This window comes from Mandrillus leucophaeus, unplaced genomic scaffold, assembly GCF_000951045.1.
Source record: "Mandrillus leucophaeus isolate KB7577 unplaced genomic scaffold, Mleu.le_1.0 Scaffold832, whole genome shotgun sequence".
In the NCBI taxonomy this organism is placed as follows: domain Eukaryota; kingdom Metazoa; phylum Chordata; class Mammalia; order Primates; family Cercopithecidae; genus Mandrillus; species Mandrillus leucophaeus.
In genome coordinates, this window is record NW_012109053.1 from 809,115 (window position 1) to 823,090 (window position 13,976).

General features: G+C 34.0%; 1 protein-coding gene across 8 annotated transcripts in view; it reads left to right on the top strand.

Annotated features, from left to right (window-relative positions):
• Positions 1 to 13,976, top strand: part of PDLIM5 (PDZ and LIM domain 5) — a 221,702-nt gene that overhangs the window by 110,308 nt on the left and 97,418 nt on the right. For 4 of the 8 annotated variants that reach the window (XM_011968230.1, XM_011968233.1, XM_011968232.1 and 1 more), the window contains exons 4-5: positions 9,829 to 9,871; positions 12,432 to 12,523. In XM_011968230.1, the coding sequence (XP_011823620.1) occupies positions 9,829 to 9,871; positions 12,432 to 12,523 (135 nt within the window). Of the gene's footprint in view, positions 1 to 9,828; positions 9,872 to 12,104; positions 12,524 to 13,976 lie in introns of all 8 variants that reach the window. The other 4 variants (XM_011968231.1, XM_011968234.1, XM_011968235.1 and 1 more) reach the window with 2 other exon arrangements.

Below are 13,976 nucleotides of genomic sequence, written 5' to 3' on the forward strand. Positions count from 1 at the left end.
TACTTACTGAGCTTTCATTGGGAATTTTCTGAAGAACTTACTCTCTTATTTATATGCATGTTGTACAGTCTGTAAAATGTTCAGTCTATAGAGAGGTAGATATATTATGTATCTGTATATATTGACGACACAAAGATATATATATATTATATACAATGAGTAACTTCTGTGTTTACTTGAATTAAACTGAAAATGACATTCTGTAAACATGTCATTGAAAATGAATAGCTGTTTGTTAATAGAAAGTAGTCATTCATTGTTTGAAGCCATTACTCTCTGAAGTTCTTTACCAAAGTTATATTATAACTTTCTCTTTGATGTTATTCCGGAAGGCAGCTAGAAGGTGGAATGTTAGGGCTGCATATAGGCTTCTGGACAACTTGGGTTCTAATCCGGCTTCTGTCACTTTCATATACTAAGTTTTGGTCAAATTAGCGTATTTGAGCTTCTGTTTCCTATATTTAAAATGAGAACATACTACTTTGTCAGGAAGACTAAATGAGATAACTTATATAATGGGTCAAGTGAAATTATTGACATTTGGTAGGTACTCTAAGTGATATTTTCTTGCTTATCTCTAGGTTTTTTTGTTGTTATTATTTTCCTTGAAATTGATCCAGTTAGTAATTTGATTCTAACAGTATATAATCAGCCACAGAATAATTTCCAGAACTCCAGAGTCAGGTCATCTGCTTACAGGGAAGGTGCCATCTATCACTGCTTACTTTGTGTCAAACACTCTACTAGATATGTTACATAAATTACCTCATTCCATCCTCAAAAAGGTTCTGCAAGGGAGGTATTATGACCCTCGTGTCAACAAATAAACTATGTGGTGCCTAATGCAACCTTTATTCAGCTATTTGTTCTATTCCTCAAAGAATTCCTGTATCAATAAAGAGTTTCATAAGAGAAGGCCTGAATATGAAAGGCAGGAACTCTGTGTCTCTTTGGGGCTCTAAGCTTTTCTGGAAAGGAAGAAAAAAATAAGTAGTTAAACTTGAGGTTATGAACTGTGCTTGCTTATACTACTCTTATCCTGTATATGACCGTCATTCAACATCTGACCTTTATCAAGGTTTTCCTGAAGCAGTTAATTTTATATACATTGTTTAAAGCCTGTGAAATCGAATTTTGAATATGGTTCTGTTATTGATGCTTAGTCTCCTAATACGAATCTTAACTATATGTTTTAAGGGCATTTTAGTAGTGTTACGAAAAGGCCAATAAAATGTAGACTTTCAGTTTTTCAGAGGCAGATAATTTGCTTTGTAAGTTTTATTATTTTTATATTAGTAATGAAGTACTATGTTGGTAAAAATGTATTTTTTGTCTACTTGATTGAAGTTGGAAGAGAAAATCTATCAAGTGGAAGTAATTACCTACCATTGGACCTTAGTAAGTTTTCAGAGAGTGCAATTCTAGTACAGTTTGCTGCTTCTTTTTTTTTTTTTTTTTCATTCCTAAAGGTACTATAATTCATGACTGTTAAAAAATAGAGAGTTTTGGTAGAAAAGAATGGGAGAGAAGGGAATTATACTTGTCAGTCTCTTCCCTTGCGTAAAAATGCAGGGTGCATCCTTTTCACTTGTTCTTTTAGGATTTTTTAAAAAATAATTACTAGTAACTCCATTTATAGTACGTGGAAGCAGGGATGAAAGACGTTTTTAGCACTCTTTATCATTTATTAGCAAATGAACTGAAGTGCTGACTAGCAGAGTTACAAATAGTGCTTAAAATATTATTCAAGTCCAATAATATTAAATCTGACCCTTCACCAAACTTCAATATCAGTGCTGTGTGGTATGAATTTCATTTGAATGGGTGATATGGAAGTTCAGATGGATCATCTAAACAGTTGTAAACAGTGTAAACATTTTAGGTAGAGGAGATAAGAAGAATTTAAAGGTAGTGTCCTGCAACCACAGAAGGAATAATACATTTCACTTTCATTTCTTATATCAGTATCTGAACATATTATAATTAGGCCTTTGCATTGTGCAGAATGATTACGAGGTTTAGAGACCAAAAGAGCCATGGTCATATAGAATTACTTACTAGAAAGTTTGTTATAATCGAAACCAGAGGCTGTCAAATGATGGCTTACAGGCCAAATCCTGCCCACCACTTGTTTTTACTGAAGTTTTGTTGGAACACAACCATGGTCACTTATTTAGGTTTTGTCTGTGTCTCTCTACAGTGACAGAGCTGAATAGTTGAGATCATTTGACACACAAAGACTAAAATATTTATTCTCTGGCCCTGTATAATAAAATTTGCCATTTCTTAACAGTGGGACATATAAAATAGATTGTTTGTAGAAAACTCTTTATTGAAATGGTATTTTCACTGTAATGAAATTTTTTCCATAGTAATAATGAATTACTCTTAAATTTGAAATTTCTTTTATTCTTGAATACATCTAAAATTATGCAATCTCTTCATTCTTTTGATGTAAAAATTTTATAAATACTCTTTAGAAAAATGAGTTTTTTTCTTTAAAAGATTCTGAAGTTATTTTTGAGTGTGGAAATGAGGCACAATGGGCAAATGAAATTTTTTTTCCCTCATAAAACTGTTACTATGGAAATAAATGTAGAATTACAACAATAAATTTTCTCCCTCTGAAATCAAGTAAAATATTGTGAAATTTTGCACATAATTTGAAAACAGCTTTAAGAAAGATGTATGGAAATAAATTATAGGATATATAAAACACTTATTCTTAAAAATATGTCATATACTAATATTTTAAAATAAGTATACCTACGGAGATAACAAATTGTCGTATTTTTGTTGGAATACTTTAGAAGATTGAGGCTTTGACCAAATGAATTTACATGGAATATCACCAGTTCACGAAGTCAATTTGGGGTGTGCCCACAGTGAATTTTGTTTTGGACTTCTTTTTTTTGGCACATTGAGTGAAATGACATCTTTGTTGATTCTTTTTCTTCTATGACACGATTCTGTGTAATTTTGGATTGTGGTTACCTTTAGAGATGACCTGTACCCATATGGAATAAGTGCCCTTCCCACAAAATGGCCCCGTCCATGGTGAGGGGTTAGAAGAGAGGGTGATACTGGAAAGCCATTTTGCTTGGGTTGACACTGATTTTAGAAATTCAAACAATTTGTGCTGAAGAGCAAAGTCTTTGGAGAACATTTGGAATGTTAACTAGTCTCCCATTCCAAACTGGATGGATGACTTGATGAAGTCATTTTACCCCTTCGTTTGTTTGTTTTTTCATTTATTTGTTTTTTGAGATGGAGTCTTGTTAGAGTGCAGTGGCACGATCTCAGCTCACTGCAACCTCTGCCTCCCAGGTTCAAGCAGTTCTCCTGCCTCAGCCTCCTAAGTAGCTGAGACTACAGGCACACACCACCACGTCCAGCTAATTTTTGTATGTTTAGTAGAGATGAGATTTCACCATGTTGGCCAGACTGGTCTCAAACTCCTGACCTCAGGTGATCTACCCACCTCAGCCTCCCAAAGTGGTGGATTGATTACAGGCATGAGCCAGCATGCCTGTCAATTTTACCCCTTTGTGTTTGAGTTTCTCATCTGTAAAATGAGAAAATGATGCCTAAGTCATGAGATTATCATAAATGAAAAATATAGTATATGGGTATGTGGTTGAGTGGCTGGCACATAGAGTAAATTTAAGATAGCTGTTAGTCTTTGTTTCCACTTATGCTACTTAAATTTAAATTTGCTTGAATTGCTTGCTGCTTGACAAAATGCTTGCTTTCTTAGTGATTTACAGGTATTTAAGTATTAATCATTTGAACTTTAAAATAACAAATTGGGGTGATATCACTCATACTCTGCCCTAATACCCTCTTATTTCTCTCTTTGGTTCTCTGGCTTGACTTATATCTGGTTGATGAAAATTTCTTCTCAAACTCTAATAAACTTGCATGGCCACCTGAAAAGGATTATTACAAGAAAAGCACTCACCGTACTTACAGAATTATTATAATTATAATTCTTAGAGAATTATTATAATTAGATATATTATAATTAGGTATACTTAGAGAAGTATTATAATTATGAAATGGTAACTGCCTGTTCTGGATATGTATCAGAGCCACACTCAATTTAAAATCAAGCACAGGCACAGAGGGCCACTGGTACTCACGTGGGCTAAAGCAATTCTGCTGCTTTGTCTTTTTTCCTTCTTTCTTTGATTCTTCAAAAAGCCTGACCAGCTATGGGTTATTTCTTTCTCTCTGTAGGAAAAAAAAAAAATGTACATATTAGTTCCTATAGTAAGATAAAGAAGATGCAAAGATGGAGCAAAGGAGTGAGAGTATGTGTGAGTGCGTGTGTATGTGAAGAGTACAGTCTTTATAAGCCACAGAGTGTTATGCTGATATTTAACTATTTTGTACTTTTGTTTATAGGAAATAGAATCTTTACTAATCTCAAACCGTTTAGAAAAAACTACTAATACATTGCCATAGTGATTAAATGTTTAAGGTTTGAGTATTTGGGACAGTAGACTAGCTGAATATGCAAGAAAGTGTGAGGAAACTGTTTAGAAAGACATCCTTCTGCACTCGAGTGCTCACTTTTTTCCTTCTAGAGTTGCTTTGTTATTATAGATTGACAACTTTGCAATTAAAGTGATTAATGATGTACCCTAGTGTTTATGGGTCCCAAGGTCAGTGGATCCAAAGATGGCCATGCTGTGGGAAACTTAGATAAGAGCTCATCTCATAGCAGATGAACCAAACACCCTCCTTTTCTTCTGTATAATTGTTTATGAGTTAAGTATATTAGATGCTTGAGGGAGTCACCAAGACATAATGAGTAATGTGCATAATCTTTATCATTCTAGTTCTGTTGTCTAGTTCCTCATTCTTAAACACTAATGTGAACATTCAGAACCTTATTAACTAAAAAACGTTATTTTATAAAGCAGTTTTACGAAACTACATTAATTAGTTAAAAACATAACTTAAGTATAACACTGCATTGGGTATTCAAAAGATGCAGTTTAGCTTGATTCATTTGCATCTAATTCTTGATAAGACTGCAGTTTATTCATGGCATAATTTTTCCTATGTGTTATTCTAACTGGTACATCACAATTTTAGTTTTTCATATAGTCAGTTATCACTTAAAACTCCCTTCAACTGTTCAGGTAGAGGTTATGAAACTGGTTATAATGTATCAGGGATTTTTATTTTGGATACTACTTTTACAGAAGTCAATCACCTTCAGATAGATTGTTCTAGCCACATTGATGGCTTTGTTCCTTGAATTTCATGAACTGAGGATACTACTGGGCTTGAGGCGCTGGTATCTCACCATCATGGCTTACTCCTGAACAGTGGCTTCACACCAGGAGAGTGAACAGTAAGCAAATTGTTGAGCCCATAGCACAAAGCCATTGACAAGATCTCTCTCTGCTGGTTTGAAGCTCACACTACACAAAAGTGACTTGTGATGAACACTGTAGTTCAAAGGGGGTCTGTCATCCCATTGTATATTTGCCAGGATTTGAAGAGAAAAATGTAGGAAGAATTTTTTTCATAGTTATACCTCAATTTTTTAAACATCCTTTAAAAATTTTTGTTTTTATGTAATCTATGACATTGTTAAAGTAAAAGATGCTCAATATTTGTCAAAAGAAAAGGAAGACAATTACAACAATTCTAATTTTGAGAAATAAGTTTCCTTATTCACATATTAGGATTTTCTCCCCAAGGAATATTAGAAATAGATATATTTCACTTCGGTGAAGGAAATAGGATTTTCCTCCTTAAGCATTGATTAAATTATGCTCTTGGTCTTTTAAACATAAAGTTCAAGAAAGTACTAGTTTGATAAGAAAGATAATTCATGTAAGAAAAGGGTTTGAGAATTTTAAAGATTATAATATTTCTTTCCCTTAATTTTAGCCACTTGTAGGAGACTTAATAAACATTTCAGACTTTACAAAGATTTACTCTTTCTTTAAATATTTTTTTAAAATAACATTTCCCGGAGGGTTTTTCTTCTCCTCCTAACTCTAGTCTGGAGAAATGTTTCCTAAATAATGAGTTCTCCTTCAAATGAGCATGGGCAACAATCCACAGTATTTTCTTCTTTAGGCATTTAAAGACTTTGAGAAGGCCTGTAGCTAAGATGCTTTTAACTTTAATTCCATATTTTCCAGATATGTTTGATAACAGAATCTTTTACGTTTTTGGAAAGTACTTTTCCATGAAATATACTTTGAGAAATACTCTTTTGTATTATAAAAGTGGTACACTTACATTGTTTTATATAAAATATGGAAAACACACATGAAAGAGAAAAAAACAGCTTTTCAGAGAGAACCTCTCCTAAATGTTCGTGTGTTTCCATCCGTTTTTTTTCCATTTACCAATTATGTATATATGTCATTTTATATATTTTTTTACTTGATATCATAAAGTAAACATTTTATCATTCAAGGCAGAATTCTAAGAATTATTTTAATTATTGCATAATGTTTCAGCGTATTATATTAAAATTAATCATTTCCTCTTTGTTGTATATTTAATAGGTGTTTCTAATTTTGCACTATTATAAATTATACTGTGGCAAATGAATACCTTTATACATTGTATTTTTCATATTTCAGATTATTTCCTTCTAATAGATTCCCAGAAGTTATTGTGTCAAAGGACATGATCTTTTTTCAGGGCTTTTAACCAACAAATAACCATTTTCCAAAAGAGCTATATTAATATATAGTTCTTCCCCAATACTGGAAGAAGAATACATTTAGAAGTATTCACAAGCATTATGTATTAACATTAACAAAATCTGTACACAGTTGTTAAGGAAAAGGTGGTATATTTTTATATTTTGTTTCTTGAGAGTTAGTAACAATTGCTTTTTAAAACTAGTGTCTTTGTTATTCATCTGTTTTATAGATTTCATTTGTTATGTATGCTAAATTACCTGAACCACAGTAGTCGTAGTCTCATAAGAATATGTAATTAAATATAAGATTTTTGTAGCTTACTGATCTTTTAAAGTGTTACTAGTACACGTTATAGATTTTTTTTTTTTTTTTTGAAATGGAGCTTCACTCTTGTCACCCAGGCTGGAGTGCAGTGGCACCATCTCGGCTCACTGCAACTTCCACCTCCCAGGTTCAAGCGATTTTCCTGCCTCAGCCTCCTGAGTAGTTGGGATTACAAGCGCCTGCCCCCATGCCTGGCTAATTTTTGTATTTTTAGTAGAGATAGGGTTTTGCCATGTTGGCCAGGCTTTTCTTGAACACTTGACCTCAGGTGATCCACCTGCCTCAGCCTCCCAAAGTGCTGGGATTACAGACGTGAGCCACCACACCTGGCCTAGATTTTATATACATATACTGTGTGTTATAAATGTTTTTCCCAGTTTTTTTAATGTAATGTGGATAATTTGATTTCTTCTGTTTACTTCAGTAAGCAAATAGCACACTAAGATGAAGACCATTTAAGCAGAAGTTTCAAAATTTATGTGGCCAAAATTATGAGCTTCTATAAATATTCAAACAGAAGTCAGACAACCCCCTGATTAGCATATAATAAAGTAACTCTAAGGAACCTTCTTTTTTAAGTTTCAAATGATTTTTTACTCATTTGGTGGTTAAACTAGAAGAACCAATTTTTATTGCATCTAATGTCAGTTATTTTATCTGACATTTAATTATAAGCCAGTCCATTTTTTTTCCTCTGCAAAAAGGTGTTTGCAATTTTAATGTGTAATAGACTCAACCTTGGGATTTTGAAGGCATGTTGCCCCTCTTTCCCTGCTTGCTTGTCTTAGTTCATGTCATTGCACTTCTGAGACTTTATCAGAAGGCAAGCAGGATAAACATTCAAATTTTAGATTTAGATTTTTATGTGTGAATTGAAAATTTCCAGTAGTATTTTTATAGAGCTTTCAGTTAGTAAAATATATTGGGACTCATTTTATGATTTCTCAACAAAATAAAAGGTTAGACTCCAAAATTAATGAAAACTAATCATTCTAATGCTTTTGTTGTTGCTAACACTCTAAATTAGCCTGACACCTATAAAAAACTAAGGGGTTTGTTTTTAGAAACATAGAATATATGCATTTTATCTAAGTTTAGTAGCCCAATGACTGTTAAACATCATGTCCTGTTTTTACAAATTACTTTTATTTTACAAGAAGCACCCTTTGCACCTTGGGGTGCAGATGGAAAATGGATACCATCATCCCTATTGGCAAACTTTCTGTAATGTCTTGGTGGTTTTAATGAGTAGATCCTTGTCTTACTATGAAATTTCACTGTGAAAGGAGGATTCCACTGTTCTTTACTTGAACTTGTTTCCTTTTCTCCTTATAATAACCCTACAAGCTAAAAGAGAAGTTGTCTATTAAATAGTACACATGGAAGGTTAGGCAACTTCACAGAGTGTAGTCTGTATTGCAGTAACTGAATATTAACATCCATTACTACCTCTCATTAGGTTAGCCAATTCTCAGTGCTTGCCATAGCTAACCAAATTAACTGTTTTTGGAAAATTCAGTTGCTAAAAATGTTGATCAGAGTTCATTATTAGGTGATGCTCATAGAGACCGAATATCCTGTGCTAGTGTATTCTGTTTGTGATCTGTTGTCTTTAAAGTAAAACAAGCTCATGGTTTATAGCTTAAAATTATCATCACTTAGTATTTACCTGCTATGCTTCTATTTCTTGAATTCTGTGCTTGATGTGTTATCCTCCAGCTGGTGTGGTATGAAAGGAATCAAATTGCTACTGGCATATTAAACGTAACATATACCTTAACACTAAGTAAATAGGCTTTAAAACGTTAGAGGCTTTCCCAGTCATTTAGTTCCTGTCCTTGAATACAACCAGTATATTGTTATATTTAACAATTGTGGACCTCAGCTCCATCTTAAGTAATTTACCTACACTTCTTTTGAAGTTTCTTCTCTGAAAAATTAGGATAACGATAGCTTTTACTTGGGTATGGTTAAGATTATAAGAGATAATTTCTCCAAATTAATTATTGTTACTGTTGAGCCCATGCTAACCAAAGGCACAATAATAACATAATACAAAAGCATATATTTAAAATAAAAATTAATTTGAATTTGGAAATAGTCAAGTTATATACATGAATTTTTGTCTTTTTCTTCACTCTCTCTTTTAGATACTCATCACTGATGACCTATTACATTCCAGACACTATGCTGATACATATACAGATGGGACATGGTCTTTGCCTTTACTGAAATTATAGCCTAGTATAAGAACTTACAGTTTACTTTTAGCAAAATAAATGTATTAACTTGCATAAACACTTAAGAATAGGAATACAGAATAAATACTCATTCATTGACCCAATTCAACCAGAATGTATTCAGCGTCTTCACAGGGACCCAATATCCTGTGGATGTTGTTCATGGATGTTAGGAGAAAAGACAGATACTATTGGAGATAAGAGTCAGATTAGATGGTTGAGGAGCCACTCAAAGATCAGAAGGTCATGTTTATTATACTTTACCCTTTTAGATGAGGGATAGCCTTAACAATTAAACATGGGTGCACTCACAAACAGGATTGATGTTTGTCATTCCTCAGTTGAATTCGTAGAGAACCAGAGACTGCTATTGAATACCTAGTGTGTAAAATGTTGAATCTTGCAGCATTTGATTTACACTAACAAATTGGAAGATTGTGAATAGTAAAAACTATGAATTATGAAACTATAAATTCCAGTGATTCAGTATATTAAGGCTTATAATAGTAAAAATTCCATTAAGAAGTCTGCAAGTTTATAAAAATTCATTTTTTTTTCTTTTTCTTTCTTTTTTTCCCCAGAGCATCTGCTACACCCAAGCCTGAGCCGGTTCCTGTTCAAAAGGTATGTTTCTAAGCTAGCATCCAGGGTATCATTTGATTGTCCTTGCTGAGCTACTGTAATTCCCATTTCTGTCTCAGACCATACTGATATTCATTTAATTTATAGTCTCAGTGCAATTTTCTTTGTAGTTCTTTTCCTTCAGGGACGAGGAGGAAAATGGAGATCAGCACATACCATTTGTAATTATACATGTTATAAAACATTATTTCCAAAGCCATATATTACAATAACTTATGTCAGATTTCCTACATTTCTATTCACTTTTGATGTGCCCATCTTTATCAATATCCATATATTTTCTAAAGAGAATAAATAAGTGGTTACTGATAATTATTATCACAATAAGTCTTTAATAACATTTTATTAATAAGTGCTTAATTACATTTCAGAGTATTCTTAGGTTATTGACAAGTATCCATTTTCTTGCATATATGTCTTCAAAATAATTTCAAACTACTATTCATATATATCTGTTTTATGCTTTTGGGTGCTTTCTCCCTAATTTTATTCGTGCCCATTTATTGAACTACTCATTATACAGATTGAGCATCCCTAATTAGAAAATCCAAAATGCTCCAAAATCCCAAACTTTCTGTGTACTGACATGCTCACATGACCATTGGAGCATGTCAGATTTTGGATTCTTGGATTAGGGATGCTCCTGCATTCTACAAAGATTCAAAAATCTGAGAATATCTGAAATCTGAATGCTTCTGGTCCCAAGCTGTCTACACAAGGGATACTCAACCTGTATTGATTCGTGTGGGCACTAAGCTACTTATTCTTCTCAATTAGTTTTCTTCTTTCTGTAAGATGAATTGAGGCTGCGCACGGTGGCTCACGCCTGTAATCCCAGCACTTTGGGAGGCCGAGGCGGGCGGATCACGAGGTCAGGAGTTTGAGACCAGCCTGGCTAACACAGTGAAACCCCGTCTCTACTAAAAATATGAAAAAATTAGCCGGGCATGGTGGCACGCACCTGTAGTCCCAGCTAGCCAGGAGGCTGAGGTGGGAGAATTGCTTGAACCCGGGAGGTGGAAATTGCAGTGAGCTGAGATCTCACCACTGTACTCCAGCCTCAGCGACAGAGCAAGACTCCATCTCAAAAAAAAAAGGATGAATTGAGATTACCTTTTTTCTTAAAATTAAACAGAGAACCACCATTCTGTGATTTTTCAAAAATTTGATTGATTTTCTTTTTATATGGTAGGGTAGAGTAGGGATTTATTCTTGATCTGAAGTCTAATGCTCTACCTTGGAGTTATCCCCCCTCCTGGGATTTATTCTTGAATGTTGTAGAAGCTTAGTCTGATTTTAACTTTAAATATGTTTTAGAATAAGGATTTGCAAATACAAATTCTGGTAATTTTAGGAGGAGCTGACCTTTCTTACTAGTTGTTTTTTCTTTGGCTGCTGACAATGAGGAAATATTGAAGATTTTTTTTTTCTTCATGTAACTATTAAATATTTATTTTGGAAAAGGAAAAGAATTTTATTCAATCTCTAAATAGAATCTTAAAACATTCAGAGAGAGAAACGGAGGTGGATTACAGGAAAGAAATGATTTTGTTTTGTTTATTTGCTTGCTTTTTAAAGTTTTTTTCCACATTCTTTAAGATTATTAATTAGAGCTTGCACATTACTGAGTTAGGTGAAACTTATTCCCTGTTGTTTTTTTTTGTTTTGTTTTGTTTTTGTTTGTTTTGTTTTTTAACTTAAAGAGTTATAAATGTGCTGATTCTCCTGCGTGAAACAAATAATTCCACTCTGGAGAGAAATTAAACATGTTTGAAAAATGGAACTATGGGCTTTGAAAGATGGAAAGATGGGCTTTGGATATTTTAAAATAAAAAACCACCTCAGTTAGCAATGTTTTTTTTATCGTAGGGTATTTAAAATTTTTTTCTTTGGAGTATGCCTAGGTTGAAACTGATGATGGGCTTTACGCTTTCTGATAGTTTTCCTGCTGTATTTCCGAAATGTTTTGAAACTACTTTCATTTTTATTTTTAAAAATTATACTTAGTGTGTGCATCTGTGTTATGCATGTTGGGACTAGTTAGCATGCATGCTGTGCTTCATCAGCCCATCGTTTTTATTTGGAAATGTGATGTTTGAGCTGCTAACCTGATTGTGTTTGTCTTTTAAAAAATCAGCTCTGTGTTCTTTTTAGTGAAATATATTTTGCATGTGTTTGGTGTGGTTTTGTGTATGTTTATTTTTGTTTTACATAGGGAGAACCTAAAGAAGTAGTTAAACCTGTGCCCATTACATCTCCTGCTGTGTCCAAAGTCACTTCCACAAACAACATGGCCTACAATAAGGCACCACGGCCTTTTGGTTCTGTGTCTTCACCAAAAGTTACATCCATCCCATCACCATCGTCTGCCTTCACCCCAGCCCATGCGACCACTTCATCACATGCTTCCCCTTCACCCGTGGCTGCCGTCACTCCTCCCCTGTTTGCTGCATCTGGACTGCATGCTAATGCCAATCTTGGTGCTGACCAGTCTCCATCTGCACTGAGCGCTGGTAAAACTGCAGTTAATGTCCCACGGCAGCCCACAGTCACCAGCGTGTGTTCCGAGACTTCTCAGGAGCTAGCAGAGGGACAGAGAAGAGGATCCCAGGGTGACAGTAAACAGCAAAATGGGTAGGTGGCTAAGGGTGCTTTCTGCTGTTACCAGAACTCTTCTTTCAGGTAATTTCCAGGAAATAATGTACAGTCCCCTCCCCCAAAACCAGCTTTCTTTGAAGGGAGATGAAGTGTTATTTGCCTCATTAACATATGGCTTTTATATACATAGGGTACTTTCTGCAAAGCAATTATCACTTATTCAAAACCTACTTGTGCATTTTGACATGTTCTGAACCATGTAACATCTCTGTAACTCATTTTCTGCAAGTCCTGACACAGCATTGAGCAGCTGGCAGTTATAATGCAAGGCAAATCTTGAATCTTTCTTCCTCAATTTTTTCATCCTTTTAAACAGGCCACCAAAAGTTCAAACAGTGATTACAGTTGTTGTCACCTTATGCAGCTCATCCTAAGGAGAGGGTAAATCATGAATTTGTAAGTGGTTTTTTTTCTAGGAAGTAATCTTAGGAAAACCAGTCTACTTTTGACTCATGTCTATATATGAAGCATTAGCTTAGAGCAGAGAGCTAACAACATTGTTTTCAGATAAGTTTAAGTTAGAATTTATTCTTTAAAAGCAGACAGTAATGAAACAAGGCATGCTTAGAAAGCATTAGAAGCAAATTATAAAATTATAAAAATATAATGAATATAAAAATTATATTCATTGTAAAGGTTTTTTAAAATGAGTAAATTTAAACCATTGGACACTAAATATATAATGTTAGCAGAACATTTTGAAAATCTGTTTCATATCGTTTTTCCCTTTCGGGGGTATGTATTTATTAAAAAAATTGGTTGAAGTTATTAACTTATTTGAACTACACATAGTTATAAGATCACACATCTCTCTTTCAGCAACCTTTAATTATTTGTTTATTTATTTTTTTAACACTTCCAGTTCAAATGTAATGTTATCAGATAGGAATTTATGTTGAGGAGCAAGGATTTAAGTTGGCCATGAGAGGTCATGTACAGTATCTTTTTAAAAAATAATTCTTTTCTATAATATAATCCTACTTGCAAAGAAAAAACTAAAGAAGGAAAGAGAGAAAATAATGATGGTCTTTCTATTCCTTTTGGAATTCAGGGGTGATACTTTAAGGCAGTCATTTATTTAAAATCATTTTGATCAGATTTATTGTGACAAAAATGTACCTTAAAAGGAAAATAGTCTACAGGCCTGATGATTTTTACCAATGCCAGTTCCCAGGAAAATATAATTAAAATAATTGTGTGGATAGGTCCATTCTCTGAGATAATCCCTTCCAAATGTTAATTCCTGTAATGAAGAGGCTGTGCTTTCTGTAGCACTGCTGCCATGGCAACTTTGGGGCTTTGAAAGAGAAGGTGGCAAAACTCCAGGCTGCTGCTGAGAGAAGGGAGAGCAGGAGCTCTGGAAGAACAGCTCCTGGGCTGTACATACGGTCTCGAGGTTGTGGGTGGCTTTCTAAAGTCCCCCCCCCCC